The sequence below is a fragment of the Cygnus atratus genome, chromosome 26 (assembly GCF_013377495.2).
Source record: "Cygnus atratus isolate AKBS03 ecotype Queensland, Australia chromosome 26, CAtr_DNAZoo_HiC_assembly, whole genome shotgun sequence".
Taxonomy (NCBI): Eukaryota; Metazoa; Chordata; class Aves; order Anseriformes; family Anatidae; genus Cygnus; species Cygnus atratus.
In genome coordinates this window covers 941,988-962,888 of record NC_066387.1, presented here as the reverse complement: position 1 = coordinate 962,888, position 20,901 = coordinate 941,988, and the positions used below count along the sequence as shown (strand labels likewise).

General features: G+C 68.3%; 3 protein-coding genes across 3 annotated transcripts; 2 read left to right on the top strand and 1 right to left on the bottom strand.

Moving 5' to 3' along the window:
- The first annotated feature begins 77 nt into the window (after positions 1 to 77).
- Positions 78 to 9,417, top strand: THOP1 (thimet oligopeptidase 1). The gene is made up of 13 exons (XM_035571368.2): positions 78 to 383; positions 1,127 to 1,330; positions 2,441 to 2,589; positions 3,097 to 3,204; positions 3,823 to 3,925; positions 4,200 to 4,360; positions 4,746 to 4,881; positions 4,978 to 5,344; positions 5,631 to 5,832; positions 5,946 to 6,132; positions 6,495 to 6,623; positions 6,907 to 7,043; positions 7,167 to 9,417. Exons 1-13 carry the CDS (start codon positions 221 to 223, stop codon positions 7,323 to 7,325), a joined length of 2,205 nt encoding a protein of 734 aa, XP_035427261.1. The 5' UTR covers positions 78 to 220; the 3' UTR covers positions 7,326 to 9,417.
- A 264-nt stretch (positions 9,418 to 9,681) lies between these two features.
- LOC126913578 (inactive serine/threonine-protein kinase PLK5-like) lies at positions 9,682 to 11,803 on the bottom strand. The gene is made up of 8 exons (XM_050715682.1): positions 11,727 to 11,803; positions 11,222 to 11,318; positions 10,823 to 10,930; positions 10,534 to 10,650; positions 10,310 to 10,439; positions 10,133 to 10,220; positions 9,971 to 10,066; positions 9,682 to 9,886 (listed from the first exon to the last, which is right to left on the bottom strand). The coding sequence occupies exons 1-8, from the start codon at positions 11,801 to 11,803 to the stop codon at positions 9,682 to 9,684; spliced, it is 918 nt and encodes a 305-aa protein (XP_050571639.1).
- A 1,048-nt stretch (positions 11,804 to 12,851) lies between these two features.
- Positions 12,852 to 20,140, top strand: ADAMTSL5 (ADAMTS like 5). Its single transcript, XM_050715681.1, has 19 exons — positions 12,852 to 12,919; positions 14,072 to 14,141; positions 14,223 to 14,383; positions 14,716 to 14,776; positions 14,856 to 14,964; positions 15,085 to 15,212; positions 15,302 to 15,425; positions 15,855 to 15,938; positions 16,312 to 16,475; positions 16,559 to 16,612; positions 16,679 to 16,784; positions 17,002 to 17,073; positions 17,173 to 17,441; positions 19,048 to 19,140; positions 19,346 to 19,408; positions 19,525 to 19,604; positions 19,684 to 19,810; positions 19,903 to 19,998; positions 20,078 to 20,140. Exons 1-19 carry the CDS (start codon positions 12,852 to 12,854, stop codon positions 20,138 to 20,140), a joined length of 1,992 nt encoding a protein of 663 aa, XP_050571638.1.
- Positions 20,141 to 20,901: the final 761 nt, after the last annotated feature.

Below are 20,901 nucleotides of genomic sequence, written 5' to 3'. Positions count from 1 at the left end.
CGCCGCTCTTTCCCTGCTGGTTGACCATAGAGACTGGGGGGGGGGTGTTGTCGCCATGGGAACGGGCGGGCGGCCTCACCGGGCCGAGGCCTCGCTGCTGGCGGCCGGGCGAGGCCGAGGGGGGTGGGGGTGGGGTCGGGGCCTTTCCCCGTCCGTTCTCCCGTCCCGGAGAGGGGAGAAACGACCGGGGGGGAGCGGCGCGGTCCTCCGCGATCCCAGCATGCCCCTGGCGCGGCCGCTCTGCCCCCCCCCCCCCCCCCCCGCCCGTCTCGCTGCCCGCGGCACATGCTCGGTGCGCGGGGCCGGCCCGGCCTCCTCGCGGCCTCCTCGCGGCCTCGGCGGCGGCAGCGGGGTCCCGGAGCGCGGCATGGCGCCCCCCACCGGTAACGGCACGGGGCCGGGGGGCTGGGGCCGGGGGCTGGCGGGGGGCACCGGGGCTGGGGGCACCGGGGGGGTCCCGGTAAGGCCGGGGGGGGGGGTCCCCAGTAAGGACAGGGTGTGAGGGGGGGGGTCCGGTATGGGCGGGAGGGTCCCGGTGAGGTCGGGGGGAGGTCCCGGGGGGTCCCGGTAAGGACAGGGGGGTCCCGGTGAGGCTCGGGGGGGTTCCCGGTAAGGACGGGGGGGGTGTCCCGGTGAGGCTGGGGGGGTCCTGGGAAGGACGGGCAGGGGGTCCCGGTAAGGACAGGGGAGGGAGCCCGGTATGGACGGGGGGGTCCCGGTAAAGACGGGGAGGGGGAGTTGGTAAGGACGGGGGGAGGCTGGGGAGGGCCTCAGCGAGGGACGGGAGTCCTGGTGAGGACGGGGTGGGGAGCCCGGTGAGGTCAAGGAGGGGCATCCCGGTGAGGACGGGGGGGTCCCGATGAGGACAGGGGCTCCCTGCCGTGCTCCAGCCACCCCCAACCCCCCGGTCCCAGCGGGGCAGGCGGCAGGTTTCCACCGAGCCCTCCTAACCGGGAGGGTCACCGGTGCCCCCCGGGATCTCCCCGCCCCCCCCCCCCCCCCCCCCGGGGAAGCTGCCGGCACCGTCTCCGTGCCCGGCCTGCTCCCAGCTCTCGTCCCGGGCCGCGGGTGGCTGTCCTGGCGGGCGGCCGTGTCACCGGGCGGGGGTCTCTCTGCGCTTCCCCAGGCAGCGTGGTGGACAGCCAGGCCCCGCGGCTGGTGGCCGAGCAGCTGCGCTGGGACCTGAGCGCCGAGCAGATCGAGCGCATGGCCGCCGAGCTCACCGAGAGGACCAAGGTGGTGTACGACCGCGTGGGCGCCCAGGAGCGGGGAGAGGTGTCCTACGAGAACACCCTCAAGGCCCTGGCCGACGTGGAGGTGGAGTACACGGGTACGTATCCGGAGAAGACGCGCTGGCTTTCTGGAAATCTGCGTCTTAATAATGGGGTTTTTTTTGCACCTTTTTTTGGGAGGGGGGGGCTCCGTGCTGTCATCTCTTTCTGTCTCCCCGTGAATCCCTCGCTCTCGGCGGTGTGTTTTCCTTCCAGTTAATGTTTACGCAGCTAGATACGAGTACAAATAAAAAAAAAAAAAAAAAGAGATCTGGAACAGAAACGTGAATCTAAAATGAGGCCAGCGCCTTGGCAGCGCCGCTGCTTTGGCAGCAGGAAGGTCTGCGGGGCTCCAGCTGGGTTTTCAAGGCTGCCTGCTCCTTTTTACGTCCGAGTGCGTTAGCAGGAAGGAGTCGTGCATTGGCAGAAATCTGAGAAATCTCCAGCTTTTCTCCAACTCCTTCCCTAAGGCGGTGGATAAATATCTGCCTCTCGTCTGTCTGAACGCTGCTGTCAGTTTAGGGGTTGCGTGTACAGCAACGTGATGGTTTTTCGGTCAGTGATGCGGGCTTCAGTTACCTGACGCCCGCTCCCCTCCTGCGTGGAGGGAGCTGGTGCCCGCAGGGCGGCGCCTTCCTGCTGCGGTTGTCTTGCTCGAGGCCTGGAGGCAGGGAGCGTTTCCCTCCGCTCACTTCCAAGATGAAATCGGCCGGGGCAGAGCTCACCTGGGGCACGGCGGCGTCTGAGAGGCGGCTGCGGTGAGGGCGTGCCCTGGTTCCCTGAGGGATGGAGACACAGCGGTGCTGTCTGCGCGCCCGCCGCTGTGAAAGCCTTGTGCTCCTCCAGGCAGTTGGTAGCAGCGAGAGAGTCGGGGCCCCACGCGCATGAAATTCATGCAGGTTTCGTGCAGGAGACAGAGCGCAGAGGGAGGTCGCTGGGCAGCAGCAAGGGCAGCGAGCGAGGGGGGCGCGGGCTCCGCGAGGGTGGCTCCAGGTTTGCCTGAGGGCGGCAGCTCCCTCGCTCTCCCCTCGTGTGGGCAGCTAGCTCAGGCTGCGGGGCTGTCAGACGAGCTCCTAATTAACGCCTTCGCTGCGTGTGCTCCCACCCGTGGGCAGCTGTGGATCGCGCGGCTCCCGTTGCCTCTGCTGAAATTCCTGCTCTCTTTCCAGTCCGCCGGAACATGCTGGACTTCCCCCAGCACGTCTCTCCCTGCAAAGACATCCGCGCAGCGAGCACCGAGGCTGACAAGAAGCTCTCGGAGTTCGACGTGGAGATGAGCATGAGGCAGGACGTGTACCAGAGGATCGTCTGGCTGCAGGTGCGTGCTTGGGAGTAGGATGCCTCCAAGCGGGGAACAGAAGCCTCTTGGAATTACAAGCAGTCCCATTCCCTTCTCCCAGGCCTTAGAAATAAATGGCGCAGGGTCTGGAATTGGATAGTTGTATGCTCCAGCTTTTAGGGAGAACTTTGGGGTTGGGATTTGAGGGCTGTGAGAGCTGGGGGGTTGGGATTTGAGGGCTGTGACCCCCCTCCCCCCCCACACACACACACAGTCTCGATTCTTCCTTTGGTAAAAAGGCAGAAGTGACCCAGCCTGCCCCGCTCAGAGAGGGGCTGGGTAATGCCCCAAAAGGGGCTTTAGCCTGGCATAAAGGTGAGATGTTTAAAGCAGCCCGATAGAATTAATGCACCAAAGCCTTAGCGTGGTGTGTTTCTGTCTGCTCCGGGCCGCTTTTGCAGCCCACGACTCTCCCCAGCTTCCTGCAGAGCTGTGTGGGGGCACCTCATCCCGTGGCTTCTTGTGCTCATGGGTTTTGTTTTCCAGGAGAAAGCGGAGAGCGCTTCGCTGAAGCCCGAAGCAAAGAGGTACCTGGAGAGGCTGATCAAACTGGGCAAGAGAAACGGGCTCCATCTCCCTGAGGAAACGCAGGAGGTGAGACCACAGAGCTCAAAATAAATGCGTGTGGAGGACGCCTCGCAGGGCTGGTGGGGCAGCGTAGCCTTAGAGCAGAGGCCTGAGGCTCGCTCCTGATCCGTGTGACCTTGGGCACGCCGGGTGATGTCTCCCTGCCCCTCTTTTTTCCCTTCTCTTGGGTGGGGATAACGTCACGCCACGGGGCTGACATCGGGAGCCAGAGGCTCCGGAGAAGCTGCAGCAGCAGGCGTGGGGGCAGCACGGAGGGCGTCCCCCTCGCGTCTCCCTCTTATCGTGGCTCAGTGAAGGAGCCTGAATTAAAAATAGAAGAGAAAGCGAGATGAAGTGAGGGCAGGGGAGGTCGCTGCTGAAACACCTGCAGCTCCTGAGCCGGCAGGAGGTGTCCGGGACGGTGCTGAGGTGGCTGCGTTCCCACCAGGTGGGATCAAAGGGAGCCTGTTCCAGCCCGAGAGCTCCGTGCCTGTGTGCAGTTAATTCTGCAGCGTTGCAGTTGAATAAAAGCCAAGTGCAGACCAGGGGGCGACTCAGCAGGCAGGCTGCTGGCTGGGGACCATGAACGGTGCTGCTTGACTTTCCCATTTGGACTGACTTCCTCTTTTTGTCTATATTTTAAAGAAAATCAAAGCTATTAAGAAAAAGCTGAGCGTCCTCTGCATAGACTTCAACAAGAACCTCAACGAAGACACCACCTACTTGCCCTTCTCGAAGGAGGAGCTAGGTACGGAGCCCTCGGGCTCATTTCTCCTGGGCTTCGGGGCCTGGTTCGTGCTGCAGCTGAGCCCACCCCGTTTCGGGCCCGACGAGGCCGCCCAGGGGCTGTTCCCTGCTCTAGGGTGGAGGTAAAAGAGGGTGTTCCTGCAGCGTTCCTGCAGTTGTGCAGGAATTTAAGCCCTGGGGTTGCTCCGGCCAAGGAGCAAGAGCCCGTTCTGTGCCCAGAGCTGGTATTTCGGGAGAGGCTTGGGCTCTCTGCCAGCTGTGTGCTCTTTTCTCAGGGGGGCTCCCCGAGGACTTCCTCAACTCCCTGGAGAAGACAGAGGACGGCAAGCTGAAGGTCACCTTGAAGTACCCGCACTATTTCCCTCTCCTGAAGAAGTGCTACGTGCCTGAGACGAGGAGGAAGGTGGAAGAAATGTTCAACTCCAGGTGCAAAGAGGTAGGTGGCCTCGCTGCCTGCCAGCAGGGCCAGAAGGAATGCCCGGCGGGACTTTTCCCTGGGCAGATCTCGTCCTGTGGAGAGAAGCCTCAGTGCCCCCAGATCCCTGGGAAGGGCGATGGCATCCTCGGGGAGACGGAGACCTGCTGCTTGTAGAGTCCTCAGAGCTGGGGAGAAGATAAAGAGTTAGGGCAAGCTGTGACAGCTGGGCCTTGCTCAGCACATGTGGGAAGGGGTTGCCTGCCTGTGGTCCTGTGAAAGACTCTGAATTTACCAGACACTGAAGGGGGCTGTTCTGAGACTTGTGCTGATTTCCACGCCGGGGCTCGTGCTTGCTTTCTTGTGCGCCCCGTTTTGTGCTGAGCTTTGTTCCTTCACGTTGCAGGAGAACTGCCTGATCCTCAAGGAGCTGGTGGACTTGCGGGCTCAGAAAGCCAGCCTGCTGGGCTTCAGCACCCACGCGGACTTTGTGCTGGAGATGAACATGGCGAAAAGCAGCAGGACGGTGGCCACGTTCCTGGGTACGGCGCCTGGCTGCGGAGGGGAGAAGCGGGCTCCGCTGGGCTGGGGGGCTGCTCTCACCCCTGGTCCCCAACCCTCCCTCTGTGCTCTTCCAGATGAGCTGGCCCAGAAGCTGAAACCCCTCGGGGAGAAGGAGCGGGCCGTGATCCTGGACCTGAAGAAGAAAGAGTGCGAGAAGCGAGGGCTGGAGTTCGACAACCGCATCAATGCCTGGGACATGCGCTACTACATGAACCAGGTGGAGGAGACCAAGTACAGCGTGGACCAGAATCTGCTGAAGGAGTACTTCCCCATGCAGGTGGTCACCACGGGCCTGCTGGCCATTTACCAGGAGCTGCTGGGGCTCACCTTCCACCTGGAAGAGAAGGCTCAGGTGTGGCACGAGGACGTCCAGCTGTACACGGTGAAGGACGCCTCCTCCGGGGAGACCATCGGCAAATTCTACCTGGATCTGTACCCGCGGTGAGGCCCGGGGCCAGCCAAGGGAGGGAGGAGGGACGGGACAGTGGGACAGGAGCCTGCCACGCGCCTGGGGAAGAGAAGGGGATGTCCCACTCCCCACTACATGGTTGTGGTGGAGGGAGGGTTGCAGACGCAGGCAGGGCTGTCCTGGGAGCGCTGGGTCTGCGTGAGTCACGGCACCACCGGGGGCTGCTGCTCTGGGCAGAGCTCGGTGCCCTGCCCGGGAGCTCGTGGCTGGCTCCCTGGGATCATCCACGTCACAGCCACCTCTTTCTTCCCGGCCCAGGGAAGGGAAGTACGGGCACGCAGCCTGCTTCGGCCTGCAGCCGGGCTGCCTCCTGCCAGACTCCAGCCGGCAGATCTCGGTGGCTGCCATGGTGGCCAACTTCACCAAGCCCACGCCGGACGCGCCCTCCCTGCTGCAGCACGATGAGGTGGAGACCTATTTCCACGAATTCGGGCACGTCATGCACCAGCTGTGCTCTCAGGTGAGGCCTGGCAGGGGAAGGGTTTGTTACCTTTCTCCGTTGTGCTCCCTGTTGGGGGTTGAGTGATGCCCTGCTCTGAGCTGCCTGTGCTGACGGTCTGACGCGTCTCCTAGGCGGAGTTTGCCATGTTCAGCGGGACGCACGTGGAGCGGGACTTTGTCGAGGCACCGTCGCAGATGCTGGAGAACTGGGTGTGGGAGAAGGAGCCGCTGCTGCGCATGTCCAGGCACTACAAAACTGGAAACCCCATCCCCGACGAGCTGCTGGAGAAGCTCATTAAATCCCGGCAGGCAAACACAGGTGGGAGCCAGTGACGAAGGGTTTTGGGGAGCAAAGGCTGTGCGCTGTTCCCAGCAAGGACAGAGCCTTGCCTTGGTGTCCCCTGCTTTTGGGGACAGGAAGGGGACCCTTAGCGCCCTGGCTGGTCACGATGGTTAGGGTAAAGGCTTTGTCTGTGGGGACAGAGGGCTGGGAGGAAGGAACCACGTCTCCTTGCTGTTAATCTGGGAAGCCCAAAGGTGAGGTGACAGGAGGTGCAGCTGTGGCCTGAGCGGGAGCTTCTGGACGGTCTGGTCCGGGGAAGTGGTTCTGAAATCGGGTGTGGGGAGATCTGGGAGCCCTCGGGCCCCCAGGCCTCAGCTCGCCTCCTCCTCCCGGAACAGGACTGTTCAACTTGCGTCAGATCGTCCTGGCCAAGGTGGACCAGGCGCTGCACACCCAGACGAAGGCTGACCCCGTGGAGGTGTTCGCCCAGCTGTGCGAGGAGGTGCTGGGCGTCCCCGCCACCCCAGGTACGCAGGGCTCTGCTGAGGGTCCCGCTCACACAGCAGGTCCCTTTCAAGGCTGGGGCCTCGGGCTGGCTCAGCGGGGCTGGGTTTTGCTGACTCCCGGAAGAGCAGGGCTAAAACCAAACGAAAATAACTGGAAAGTCCTTCCCTGTTTCCCCTGTCACTGCGAGCAAGCTGACACAGCGCCTGCCGTGACACATTTACAGCCCGGAGGGCTTTTTCCACGAGCAGTTCCAGCAGCCCTTCCCGTTAACGCCCCCTTCCCTTCCCTTCCTCTGCTGCGAAGGTACAAACATGCCGGCCACCTTTGGCCACTTGGCTGGAGGCTACGATGCCCAGTACTACGGCTACCTCTGGAGCGAGGTGTACTCCATGGACATGTTCCACACGCGCTTCAAGCAGGAGGGGATCATGAACTGCAAGGTAGGGGGGACGTCCCGCGGGGCCGGGCTCACCGCGGGCGCTGCCTCCCCTGGCTGAGAGGTGGGAGCAGCGAGGCCGGCGGGCGGGCGGGTGTCCTACACGCGCCTCTGTCTCTCCTTGCAGGTGGGTATGGATTACAGGAACTGCATCCTGCATCCCGGCGGCTCCCTGGACGCTTCCGACATGTTGAGGAAGTTCCTGGGCCGCGAGCCCAAGCAGGACGCCTTCCTGGCCAGCAAAGGACTGAAGGTGGAGAGCAACTCGCTGCCTTCAGCCTGCTAAGAAACTGCTCCAGCCCGTCTGAGTCGAGCCAGCTCCTTGTCTGCGACACCCGGTACATCCCAACGCGGCCAGGGCCAGCCCCGCCGGGAGCTGTTCCTCCAGGATCCTGCTCCGAGGGCCAGGGCTCTGCAGTGACAGCTCTGCAAAGGGAATTAAATCCCCTTTGTCACCCACCCACCCCCCAAAAAAGGGGATGGGGCTGGCGCTAGCGCCCCAAAATTGGCTGAACTTTGAACCCGATTTCTGCACAAGGGTGAGTTTCAGCCTCATCGTTAGCCGGGGAGGAGGGTGAGAGGAGGTAGCAAACCCGAATCCTTGTTTTAAGAATCCTTGTTTTAAATTCCTTCTTTTTAACAAACGAGGCTTCCCCCAGGGCTTGACTTGTTTTGTGCCCAGGGCAGACTTTGAGCACAAAACAAATGGCCTGAGGGAGCTATGTTAGGAGCCTGGCTCTCCCCGTCTTTGGGCAGCTGTGGAATAAAGAAGGGGAGATCTTAAAAATGGTTGCATTTACCGGAACGTCCTGCCCTGAGCCCCTCAAATGCTCCTGAACAAGGGGTCCGGTGTGCGTGGCTCTTGCCTTCGGAGCCGCTGGGCCCCCAGGGCCATCTTAGGGCAGCTGATGGATGCCTTCTGGGCTCAGGCCACAGCAGCAGGGCGTGCAGCTATTGCTGTCACCTCTAAGCCAGGGTGGAACAGGGGTGGGCCGTGGAAAAAAAAAAAAAAAAAAAAAGAAAAGCAGGCGGCTTCAAACAAGGCAGATGCCTGGGATAAAAATACCGAGCGGGCGCCGTGCCAGGGCAGGGACCGCCAGCGGCCGGGCTCTGGGTGCGGCGCCGAGCCGGGGGCCAGCAGCCAGCCCTTCGCTGGCCTTGGGAGCAGCTGGGGGCTTCCTACCCGCCCCCCCCCGGCCACAAGAAGGCCCCAAAACCGTGCCCGGGGGTGCAGGGCCCGTGCCGAGCCCCCCCCCTGCTCTGAGCTCCCAGCCCCAGCGCTGTCGTTCCTGGCGCTGCGGTGCCCAAGCTCGTGGGGCTGCGAGTCCGGAGCGCTGAACCCCGGGGCGAAGGCTGATTTCTGGCTTTGCTCCTTGGCCTGGGCTCCTGCTTTTTGTGGGAATTGCAGGGAAAGGTGCACCTTTAGGGCAGGGGGAGGAAGGCAGCTTCCCCGGAGAGCTGAGGACCCCCGAGGGTTGCTCCCAGCACCCGTCAGTGAGGGGTTTCTCCTCTCTGCCGTAGGTGGTGGGCACCGAGGGCAGTCCCCATCCTCCCTGCCTCCAGCCAGGCGCCCCGGCTCCCCTTTTAGGTGATTTTTCTCCCCGTTCCCACCCCACCTCCAGCCTCGGGCTCGCTCCGTGCCAGGCAGCTCGCGCTGTCCCCTCGTCACCTCCCTCCCCAGCCCCCCGGTGACGGGGCAAGGCCGGGGCCACCAGGGTCACCCTGCGCTGACGTGGCCGGGGCCCTAAGCAGCGAAGCGGCTCCGTGGTGCTGGCTGGGGTCGCCTCAGGCATCTTGTCTTTCCCCCCCCCCTCCGTTTTAGACATAGGCGAGCGTCCCGGGGGCTGGCCGCCGCCGGAGCCACGCTGTGGGTGTTTTAAATGTCACGTTTTACTGAGCTTTCAGGGTTTTCTTTCAGCCCTCTTCTCTCCAGGGAGAGAACTGGAGAGGGAAACCGCGCACTTTTTGCTCCCTCCTGCCCCCAGGCCCCCACTAACGTCGTCCCTCCCCCCGGTAACTCCTGCTGGTGCCCGTGCAGGGAGAGGTGCTGCCGAAAGCTGCTCGCAGGCAGAGGGGGGGCCAGTTCTGTGCCCCCCAGGGTGTTAAGTGCTGCTCTTCTCGGGGCTCAGCCCGAGGAACAAAAGCTGTCCTGCACCAGGCTTCCCGGGGCTGCACCTCGTCCCCATCCCCTCGTCCCTGTCCCCATCCTGTCGGGGAAGAGAGGTCCCGTTGGTTGTTTTATTTTATTTCTTTCCCGTTAACCTTTTCTAAGGGCAAACTGGTGTGTGTGTGCCGTTCGTACTGGTCTCGTCCCGCCCTGCTTGTTCCGATGACTGGATTTTAGACGGTTCCTAGCACTAATAAAGGTTTTCCTGAGCGGATCGCTGCGGGGCTGAGCTCCGGCCCAGGAAGCTGCTCCTTTGGGGGCCGGGTGGCTGCGTCCCAGTGCTCCCAGTGCACCCAGCGCCGCGCCAGCGCCGCGCCAGCTCCCCACAGCAGGCAGAAGACGGGCACCGCGCGGCAGGCGTGGGGCGGCAGCGAGTCCGGCGTGAAGCCCCTGGGGGACGAGAGGCGGCGATTTCCCCCATCCCTCCCCATCTCTGGGGGGCACCAGGGCTGTCGTGTCCCCCCCCCACCCACCCTTATACCTGGGTGAAGAAGCCGTGGTCCAGCACCTCCCCGAGGCTGGCTCGTGCCGCGGGCTCGGGGACCAGCAGGCGCCCCAGGAGGGCTCGGGCTCGGGGCGAGAGGCGGCCAGGCAGCGGGTACTGCGCCGTGCGGATGCGCCCGTACAGCTCCTGCCGCTCGGCCGCCTCGAACGGGGGGCTGCCCGTCAGCACCGCGTACCTGGGGGTGGGGGGGGTGGGGGGGTCCGGGTGCTCAGCGGGGCCAGGAGCACCCCCCTGCCCTCCCGCCGGGTCCCCCGCTTACATGACACAGCCCAGGGCCCAGACGTCCGAGGCCAGGCCGTGGCGCTTTCGGTCCACCACCTCCGGGGCCATGTAGCTGGGCGTCCCGCAGAGCGCCCTGGAGGAGGGCAGGATGAGCGCCGCGCCGTGCCGGGACCCCCGCCCGGGTCAGAGCCACGCTCACCCCCAGCACCGGCTGCCCGCCGCCTCCTGCCGAGCCAGCCCCGGGTCCCTGATCTTCACCTGCATCCTCTCGGTCACCAGCACGTTACCTGCCGGGCAGGGGGGGGGGGGGGGACGCGAGACGTCAGCCGAGCAGGATCGCGGCTCGCCCAGCACCGCCCCGCTCAGCACCACGCACTCGGCTTCGGGTCCCGGTGCACGACGCCCTGGCCGTGGAGGTAGCGCAGCCCCGCGATGCCCTGCCGCAGGTGGTACCGCGCTTCCGGCTCCGTCAGCGTCCCCCGGGCCCGCAGGATGTCGGCGAGGGACTGGGGACAGAGAGAGGGGCTGCTCTGGGGCCTGGGGCTGCCCCCCAGCAGGGTTCCCCCCCCACACCCCGCCTCGGGGCCGGTTCTGGCTCACCCTCCGGCCGCAGAGCTCCAGCAGCAGGTAGAGGTGGCCGCGGTCGGCGAAGTGCCCGTGCAGGCGCACGACGTGGCAGTGGCACAGGCGGCCCTGCAGCTCCTGCTCCCGCTCCACCTGCGTCGGGGGCGAGGCCCGCAGCACCCCGGGGACCCCTCTGCTCGGGGCTGGATGCGGGGAGGACCCCCCCCTAACCCCCCCGCGCCCCCAGCACCCTTGGGGAGGTGGGGATGGGAAGCAGGGGGCAGGGCAGGGGGGGCTCCTAGGGGCTGCTCCCCTCGGCACTCACCCTCTCCGCCATCCCCAGCGCCGCGAGCCGAGCCCGTGGGATCACCTTGGCGGCGTAGACCCTGCCGCTGGCCACCTCCGTCAGCCGGTAGCAGCGCCCGAAAGCCCCCTGCAGGGACACCAGGACCACGGAGCACGGCGCTGGGCACCCCCGGGGCGAGGCGAGGAGCGAGAGGCGGCAGCGGGGAGGACGCGGGCGTCGGGTGCCCCCCATGGCGGCATCCTTCCCCCGGGCGGTGGTCGCGGGCTCCTGCTCTGCCCTGGCTCCATCCCAGCGCCCTCCCTGCCTCAGTTTCCCCTTTCCCCGCGGTGGGGTCAGGGGACGTGGTGGCGTTGCGCCGCAGCCAGGGGCTGCTGGGGGCAGCAGGGTGGTGCTGGCGTGGGGCCGAGGGGCATTTACCTCCCCCAGGAGCCGTCCTCGCCTGAAGAGCCTCCCGCTGCCCTCGTCGGCGACGTAGCGGCCGGGCAGCTCGTCCCCCGCCACCCCGCGCTCGTCCCTGCCGCGGGGACACCCCCAGGGACACCCCCAGGGACACCCCCAGGGACGCCCGCACCCGGCCGCCCTCCTCCTGCGCCACCGTAACCGCTTCGGCTCCGGGCTGGCCGCACCCGGGGCTGCCCCGTGGGGCGCGGGGATGCCGCGGGACCCGGGGGGGGGGGCACGGCCCCTGGGGGGGGGCACCCAGCACCCTGGGCTCTGCCAGCCCAGCGGGACCCGGCTTGGGCCACCAGGCTGGGACAGAGCCCCTGGGGACGGCTCGTGCCCGGGGATTTGGGGATGCCGTGGGCTGGATGCGGCCCCTCTCCATCTGCCCCTTTCCCAGCTGTGGCCGGTGCCCCCCCCCGGCACCCCAAGACCCCCCCAGGGTCCTTGGTAACCCCCCCCCCCAACACCCCAGACCCACCCAGACCTCTCCAGCAGGTCCCACTGCAGCTGCTGGGTGCTGAGCGGGGACCCAACCCCCAGGAGCCCCCCTCCCATGTATCAGGAGGGTCCTGGAGCAGGATGAGGCTGGGAGTGGGGGGGTTCCATCTGCTTCTCACCCCATCCCCCCCCCCCCATGGGGAGGATGGGGGTCCTGGGGTCCTGCTTGCACCGTTGGGGACTGCACCCAGTCGTTCCCCCCTCCCCAGCACAGGGCTCCCTGCCCGGCGCCTGCAGCTGGGCCTCGGCTGAGGGGGGGGCTCGGGGGGGGGCTGGCGTGCAGCCAGCACGGGGGCTGCCAGCAGCTGTGGCCCCCCCAGGGACATCCCCAGCCCTTAACTCCCTGCGTGCCGAGCCGTGCCGGTGCGCGCGGCGCTGTGCAGCCCGAGAGGGGTCACCCTGGAGGGGGGGGGACGGGGGGGACAAGGCCACCCAAGGGCCATCGTGCTGGGGGGGGGGCTCAGCTCACGGCTGCGGCTGCATATGGGGGGTGGGGGCTGAGGCTGCTCCCCCGTGCGCATCCCCTTCGGTGCCTGCGAGGACGGCCGGGTCCCCTTCCCGGCACGGGAGCTGCTGGCGCCTTGCCCCAGGGAGACACGCCCCCCCCCCCCCCCCCAGATTGCTGGGTTGGGGTCTCGGTGTTTATGGGAGGGGGGGCGTCTGGGTGCTGGGAACGTGTCCCGCTCGCGTCCCCCGGGTCACGCCAACCCTGCCGTGCACCGGACCCCGCGTCGCCTCCCGCAGCGCTCAGGATCGGGGTCACGTCCGCCCCCACCCCGCAGCCCCACCGAGCCTGGGTGCCCCCTCAGCTCGTTCCCCCCCCCCCCCCCCCCCGGCAGCCTCGTGCGCCGTGGGCCCCCAAGGGTTAAGCGTGAGATTGGGGAGGGCTGGGCGCACCTTTGGGGCTGGATATTAATAACGCGGCGGGGAGGGACGGGAGGCGAGCGGGAGGGGAGCCCCGGCCGGCCGCCCCGGGGAGCTGCGCACGCGATGCCCGCTCATCCGGGGGGGCCCCGCGCTGCCGCCCACCCTCCCGGCCCCACCGCGGGGCTACCGGGCCGGGACTGAGCCGCCGGCACCCTTGGGTGCCAGAGCAGGGCGAGGCATGGCCGTGCCGGGGAGCCGGGGCGGCTTGGCACCCCGTGCCCACCTCGGGGGACCCCACGGCGCTGGGTAAGCCCCCCCGTTCTGCTTCACCCCTCGTGGCCTCTTCCCTGCTCTGCTTGGGGGGCTGGAGGGGGGGGAGGGGAGGGCTGTGGGACCCCCCCGCTGCCCCACGGGCACCCAGAGCTCTGCTTTGCCCCGGGGAAACTGAGGCACGTGGCGCCCACCCGGTCCCGCGGCATCACCAGCCCCTCGCTGGGCTCCGACCCCCCCCCCGAGCCATGAGCCGCCCCCCAGCCCTGCTGAAAGATTTGGGGGCTTGGGGGACCCCGCCGTGCTGCTCCCAGCCCTGTGGGTGCTTGGGGGGCAGGAGGGGATTTGTGCCCCCGCGGCAGCTTCGCGGCCCCCGGTCCCCGTGCGCGCAGCTCGGCAGGAGGAAACCGGCTTGGCGGGGGGATTCCCAGACACGGCCCCTTCCCCGCTGCGGGGCTGGGGCCCCCCGCACCCCTGTGCTGGGCACGCTGGGGCCACGGGGTGGTCCTGAGCCTGTGGGGTGGTTCGGGGCCACGGGGTGGTTTGGGGCCATGGGGTCGTTCGGGGCCACGGGGTGCTTGGGGAAACTGGGGCGCTTGGGGGCTGCTATGGGGGGTGTGGGGCTATGGGGAGCTGGCAGGACTGGGGGTGCTCGGGGTCAGGCGTTTTGGGGGGGGCATGGGGCAGCCCCCCGGTACCCCTTGCCCTGCCCACGCTGGGCCGGATCCGGATCCGGGCGCTCGCCGCGGCTCCTGCCCAGGGCGCGACACTGAGTCACGGCCCCGCCGCCGCCTCCGCGGCGCAGGTCTCATCCTGCCGCCGCCAGCCCCGGCAGGCAGCGGGGCCGCGTGGGGCCGGGGGGCACGGCACGGCCCCATGGCTGCCGTGGGGCTGCGCCGAGCCCGGTGCTGTACCGAGCACGGCGTCGCCCACGCGGCTGCACCCACCTCGGCGGCGCCGTTCAGGGGATGGAGGCACCGCACCCTGCGCCCCCGGGACCCTCCTGCACCGGCTGCTGCGTCTTGACTCCCTCCTGCCTCCTTCTCCCTCGCCTCGGGGTCCCCACGGGGTGCACGGTGGTGGCCGCCCCCCTCGGCGGCACCGGTGGCCCCGCTGCCGGGACGTGGGGCACCCCACACGCTGCTGCTGGCCCCCAGAGCGAGGGGCTCAGGCTCTCTGCTCCCGCAGGCGCCGGCGGCCGTGGCGGGTGCTGCTCCTGGCCTGGCTCAGCCTGGGCTGCGGCATCGGCATCGCGCAGGTGAGGGCGCGGGGGCACCCCCAGGCTGGTCCGACCGTGCCACCCCAGCTCCGACCCCAAATATCCCCTTCCTTCACGCAGGGCTCAGCCCCGGAGGTGCTGGTGCGGGGCCCCGAGCCCCCTGCCTGTGCTCGGCCTCGCCGGCAGCTGGCTCAAGGTGCCTGGGGGCCCTGGGGACCCTGGAGCGCCTGCTCCAGCTCCTGCGGGGACGGCGTCGCCTTCCGCGCCCGGAGGTGCCTGCGGTGAGTGGTCCCCGCGGTGTCCCCACGCACCCAGGTGCCATCGGGGCGCAGCTCTGCCACCGCTTCCAGGCGTGCTCCTGCAGCTCCCGTCCCCACGCGGGGCCCTGGCCCCGTTTCAGCCTCGTCGTAGGGCGGGAGGGATGGGGAAGGCAGGCGGGTGCTGGCTCAGGTCGTCCCCAGACGGCCCCATGCGGGACATCGCGGTCCCTGCTCCCGGCTGTGCTCCCAGCCAGGCCATGGCTCGGCATCGCGGCCCCGCAGAACGTCCCCAAAGGGGACACGGGGCTGCTCGGGGTGGCTGTGCCCCGGCCCTGCTGATGCTGTGGCCGCAGATCCACCACAGAGGAGCCGTGCACGGGAGACCCGCGGCAGTACCGGCTCTGCCAGCTCCAGGTGAGCGTGCCACGGCACGGCACAACCCCGCGGGCTCCGTCCTCCTGGCCCCGTGGGCTCCATCCTGCCGCTCCCGCAGGGCTGCCCCGGTGGCTCGGTGCCTTTCCGCGCCATGCAGTGCTCCCTCTACGATGACAAGCCCATCCCGGGCACGCAGGCCCGGTACCGCTGGGTGCCCTTCTACGGAGGTGAGCCCCGGGGCAGCGGGCGCAGCACCACCGGGATGCCCCGGCCGTGGTGCAGCCGGGACCGGGGGCTGCTGCCACCCCCAAAACCAGTGTCCCCTCCTTCCCTTCCGGCTCCGGCAGCCCCCAACGCCTGCAACCTCAACTGCCTGGCCGTGGGGCACAATTTCTACTACACCTTCGGCCGGGTGCTGGACGGCACCCGCTGCGGCCCCGACTCCCCGGAGCTGTGTGTCGGCGGGCGCTGCCTGGTGGGTGTGCGAGGGGATGGGACCCCCGGGACCACCGGGACCCCCGGGACTCCCGGACCCTGCCCTGACGCCGCCTCTCGGCTCCTCAGAGCGTCGGCTGCGACGGGATCCTGGGCTCGGGTGCGCGGCCCCACGCCTGCGGCCGGTGCGGCGGCGGCCAGGACGGGTGCCTCTTGGTGCACCGGCTCTTCCAGGGCACGGAGCCCCCCTCCGGTGAATGAACCATTGCCCCGGCCCCCTCCATGGGTGAATGCTTTGGCTCTTGGCTCCCCTGTCCCCCTGTCCCGTCTGTGTCCCCAAGGCATTGCCTGGGTCCCCCAGGACCATTTCCAGCTCTCCCCAGTCACATCTGGGGGGATCTCTGGGGTGTCCCTATGGTCCGTGGGGTCCCCATGGGTGTTTGGGGGTCCCTGGGTGCGCTCAGGACCCCTTAGTCCACATCCAGTGCCCATGGGGTGCCTGGCCAGGCTGTGGAGACGATGACACCCATGAGGGTGCCCCACATGTCCCAGCGAATGGGCCCAGTCCCCTCCCACCACCCTGTTGTTCACCCGTGTGGGGGTCCCAGCCCCGGCACCCCCATCCCCACAACGTCCCCTCGGCCGTGCCCGGGCTCTGCCCTGACTCCCCGCCCGCCACCAGGTTATTTTGGGTACGTGAACGTGACCAAGATCCCGGCTGGGGCCACCAACATCAGGGTGACAGACAAGAGCCGCAACTACCTCGGTAGGACGCGTCCCATCCCCTCCCAGTCCGTCCCAGTTGGTGCTGGGAACAGGCCTGGGGCACAGACATGGGTTTCGGGAAGGGCTGAGCTGGAGTGGGGCCGGTGCAATGGGACCAGCACCAGGTCCCCGTCCCCAGAACCCCGTCCCCGATGCGGCTGGGACCCCGCTCCCTGGGGGCCTGGGGAATTTTGCACATCAGGGTTTGGCTCCAGCTCGGGACCGAGGCCAAGCCTCACATGAAAGCAGATTTCTCCCCGGCCCACGCTGCCCTCCCGGGGGCCTCCAGCACCTGGGCAGCCCCCACCCTGCCCGGCCCAGTGTGGGGGGGTCCCAGGGCCGTGCTCGGCTCCTGGACACGCTCCTTCCTGCAGCCCTGATGACAAGCGACGGGCGCTACGTGCTCAACGGGGACTGGTCCATCGCCTGGCCGGGGCCGTACGAGGCGGCCGGCACCCGGCTGCTCTACGCCCGGACCCCCGACGGCACCGAGAGCCTGGAGGCGGCGGGGCCCACGGACGAGGATCTCCACGTGCTGGTGAACCCCAGGGGTGGCGTGGGGCTGCAGGCAGCCGTCCCCAGCCCCGCCGGTCCCCTGAGCTCTGCCCCTGCCTCGCGCAGGTCCTGCTGCAGGAGCCCAACCCCGGCATCGAGTACGAGTTCTGGCTGCCCCGTGGGCACCCCCAGCCCGGTGACACCAGCCCCCTGCGGCAGCCCCAGCCCCGGGGGGCCGGCAGCCCCCCGCCTGCAGAGCCCCCGGCCCCCACACCGCCCCCCAGGACCCAGGGCCACACCACAGAGCCGCTGCCACCGAGAAACCCCCCTGGCCGCAGCGGGGCTGCCGCAGGTGCCTGCACCCCCCCGGGGTCCCCCGTGCCCTCCTGCAGCCGTGGGCGCTGCTGTGGGGAGGGACCTGGGGAGCCTGGGGGGGGGGGTCTGAATGTCCAGAGCTTGGTGTTCTCCCTCTCTCCTTATGGGACAAGGCCCCCCCACCATTGAAGGGGGAGGTTTGGGGGTGCCACGTCCCCTCTCCCCACTAAGCTGCTGCAGTTTTACCACCGCAGGGCGATGCGGGAGGTGCCGGCCGCCCAAGGGACGCTCCCAGCGCATCCGGCACTTCTGCCAGAGCGACTTCGGTGAGCACCGGGGGGGGGTCCGGACGGGCTGGGGGGGGGGGGGGGAGGGCGATGCCAGGGGTCGTGCCCAGCTGAGGCCGCCCCACGCCGGCCCTGCAGTCTTCCAAGCCCGGATCCTGGCGCGGCGCTCGGTGGGGCAGGAGACGCGCTACGAGGTGCAGGTGAAGACGCCGTACCGGCACCGCTTCCCGCTGGTGCCGCGCGAGTACGTGTGGGTGCCCGACGCCTGCGGCTGCCCCCCGCTCCTGGAGGGCCGCGAGTACCTGCTGATGGCGCGGCGCCACGTCAACTACGAGCACACGCTGAACCGCATCCTGCTGCAGCGCGACGGCTACGCGCGCCCGTGGTCGCCCCGCGAGGACCGGCTGGTGCGGGAGGCAGCGCGGCACTGCGCACAGCCCCGGCCACCCTGAGCCCCCGGCCCCGTCACCCAGGGGGTGGCAGCGGGACCCCGGGGGCCACGGGGGAGCCGGGACCCCTCCTGCCACGCAGCGGGTCCTCTGCGGCCCTTTGCGAGGCCATGGAGGGGCCAGCGCCACCCGGAGCCCCGTGCTGGGCACCTCGCTGTCCTCAGGGGTGATTTGGCTGCAGGGGGGGGAGGAGGAGGGTGGTAATTTATTTTATTTTTTTTTGCAGAAAATAAACCTATATATCCCTCAGGTGCCATGTATCCCTTTCCTGGCTAGAAGCAGAGGGGGTGTCCCTTGCGCTCCCCACCCCGGGGTGCCATCCGTGTCCCCGTGCTGAGCCCCAGGAGCAACAAGTCCCCATCCCTGTCCCCATCCCTGTCCCCATCCCTGTCCCCGTCCCCGCGATGGAATCCCGCCAGCCTGTGCCTCTCGAGGCCGGGGACCTGCCGCTTATCTCTCTTCCGTTGGAGGCGCGCGGGTCCTTCCCCGGCCGTAACCCAACCCGGGGCTGGCTGCGCCCCGCGGGGCCCGTGCGGGGATGGGGTGGGGGCACCGTAGGCTCAGCCACCCCCTGCGCCGTGCCGTGCGCCCCAGGGGGTGTTTGGAGCTCTCCCAAAAAAGCTGGGGGCTCCCCAGTGGGGCAGTGGTTGATGGCCGAGAGCCAGAGCTGAGCTGGGGGGGGACTGGGGCAGGGCTGGGCTCCCCCAGCTGGTCCCAGTACAGCCTGAGTGGTGCCAGGTGCTCCGACCGTGGGCAGGGGCACGCTGGGGTGATTGGGGGCAGAAAGGTGCCCTATAAAAGTGCCCCATCCCACCTAGATCCCTGGGTGGGGGCTGTTTTGTCCTTGGAGGGCCCCCAAGCATTAATCAGTGCCTGGGGCTCTGCGCTGGCAGCTTTGGGCACCCTGAAGGTTCCCCCCCCCCTGGTCTGTCTGTCTGTCTGTCCTGGGGATGGCCACCCCACGGGCAAAGAGGCCCCGCAGGGAGAGCAGCGGGGACCTGGGGCTCTCGGCCACCAAACCCCGGGCTCGCCGGCAGAGAGGAGGGGATGGGGGCAAGCGTGTTCCGGGTCCCCCCCCGGAGCCTGTGACCCCTGGGAGGCGGCGGCTGACCAGGCTGCGGTTCTGTGGGGAGCGTGGCAGCCTGCCGTCCCCTTCCCTCTGCCCAGGGGAAAGGGGTGAGCCCCTCCATTGTGGGGTAGTCCCTGCGTGGGGAGGGGGGCAGCCCTGGGCTGCAGTGCTGGGAGCCCCCCAGAGCCCCCCGTCGCAGCCCTGCTACAAGGGAGCCTACTTCTCGGGGCTCCCCGCGGATGAGTGCCAGGACCCCGCTATCCCCAGCCTGTGAGTATGTTTGGGGGGGGTCTCTGTGGCCCCCCCTGCAGCGCCCGAGCTCTGCCTTCCTTCAGCCAGGCCGCTCCCCGCGCCCCCTACGCCCGGCCCCTGCAGGACCCGCAGCACCCCGGAGCACACCCTGGTCCTGGAGCTGGTGAGCTGGGGGGTCTTGGGGGGGGGGGGGGGAGGGTCACGGTGCTGGGGCTGGGCCTGACGCTGCCTCCTGTCCCGCAGGAGGGGACCCTGGTCTGCTCCTCCGTGCTCGCCGGGTGGCTGCCGGGTGCCGTGGCCTCCTTCACCACCTCCTTCCAGGGCGATGCTTATAAGGTGGGCGTCCTTGCGCTGGGGTGGGGACCGCAGGGGGCTGGGGGGTTTGGGTCCCGCGTCCTCCCCTTGTAGCCCCAGGGGCTGAAATCCCAGGGGAGAGGGTGGCCGGGGCCCCCTGGGGCGCTGCTCTTAGCAGGGAGCTGGGTGTCAGGACTTGGGTGCCGGCGGCTGCTCGGGGCTGCCTGCGGACGCTGTTCCCTTGCAGGTCCACGTGCAGCTGCGTCCCCACGTGCAGCAGTTCCTCGAGAGCCTTTCCAAGACCTACGAGGTACCTGGAGCCCCAAATTCCCCGGGGGTCTGCGTGGAGCCAGGCGGGGTGCTGCTGCACCAGGGTGGGGAGGGCTCGGGCAGCTTGCGCAGCTTGCTTTCATCTGCTCTCCCCAGATCTTCATCTTCACAACAGCGAAGCAGGACTACGCTGAGAAGATCCTGGATGTGCTGGACCCCAAAAAGAAGCTGATCAGGTGATGGCCTTACAGAAACCCTGCTGGGGGCACTCCCGTGGCCGGGGCTGCTCCCCATGGGTTTTGCGCCCCCCTGCAGGCGCTGCCTCTCCCAGCGGGACTGCCTCTGTGCCCACGGCTGCTACTGGAAGGATCTGTCCCTGCTGGGCAGGGACCTGGCCAAGACGGTGGCCCTGGACCACACCATCCAGGGCTTCCCCTCCCAGGTACCGGCAGCGCTGGCTCTCGTGTTGGGGGGTTCACTTGCCCCGTGGCTGTGATGGCTGCCCCGTGGCCAGCACTCGTCCTCTCTCCCCAGGCCGCCAACTGGATCCCGGTGCCGAGGTGGTTTGGGGACCCTGGGGACGAGGAGCTGCTGCGCCTCGTCCCGCTGCTGGGACAGCTCTGCCGGGCGGTGAGGACGGGGCTGGGGTCCGGGATGGGGTGGTGCGAGCTTTGGGGCACAGACCTCCCCATCCCCGTCTCTCCCCTAGGACGATGTGCGCACCGAGGCGCAGCAGCAGCTCCCACGCTACAGGCTGCCCGCCGAGGACTAGGACAGCCCGCGAGGAGGGGAGCGGGATGGGGAAACCGCCCCCCCCCCCGGGAGGGACCCTGGCTTGGGGGGCCAGCGCTGCCGTGGGGAAGCCTTGCTGCAGCGTGAGCAGCGCTTGGCCGTTGCCCAGAGCTCTGTAATGTCCTGCCAAGGGGTGCTTTCACGGATGATTATGTGCTTGGACAAAGGTCTTGCTCTCTTCGTTGCCTCCCAAGTCCGCCTCAGCTGTGCAAACACGCTGAGCCCGGGGATGGGTGGCTCAGCCCGCTGCCACCCCGCGATGCCACGCGGGTTCGGGTCCGTGCCCTGGGCAGGGCTGCCCGCAGCGGCCCCGCCGCTGCCATTCGGTGGCCGAGCCCCACGCAGCAGCGATGCCCTTGGGAGGGCCCCAGCTGGCAGCGCTCCCCGCGTCCGCCCCAGCCCTGCCTGGTGCCGCGCTGCGTGCCGGGGCGCAGCTGCTGCCGTGCTGCTGCCGGCCCTGGTGGGGCAGCGAGGGCCAAGGGCGTTCGCCTCCGCAGCGTGGGGCGACCACGGGGTGCAGCAGCCAGCCCCGGGCACGTTTCTGAAGGCTGCTGACGAGCAGGGCCCTGCTGTGCCAGCACCACGGAGCGGCGGCTCCCAGTCCAGCTCCCTCTCCCCTGCCAAAATCTGCGTGGGCTCGCGGCTCAGCCAGTGCTGGAGGCGCTGGACGTGTTTACTCGGGCGCAGCTGTTTGGAGGGAAGTCACATCTCCTCCTCCTCCTCCTCTGCGCCTGGGAAAGG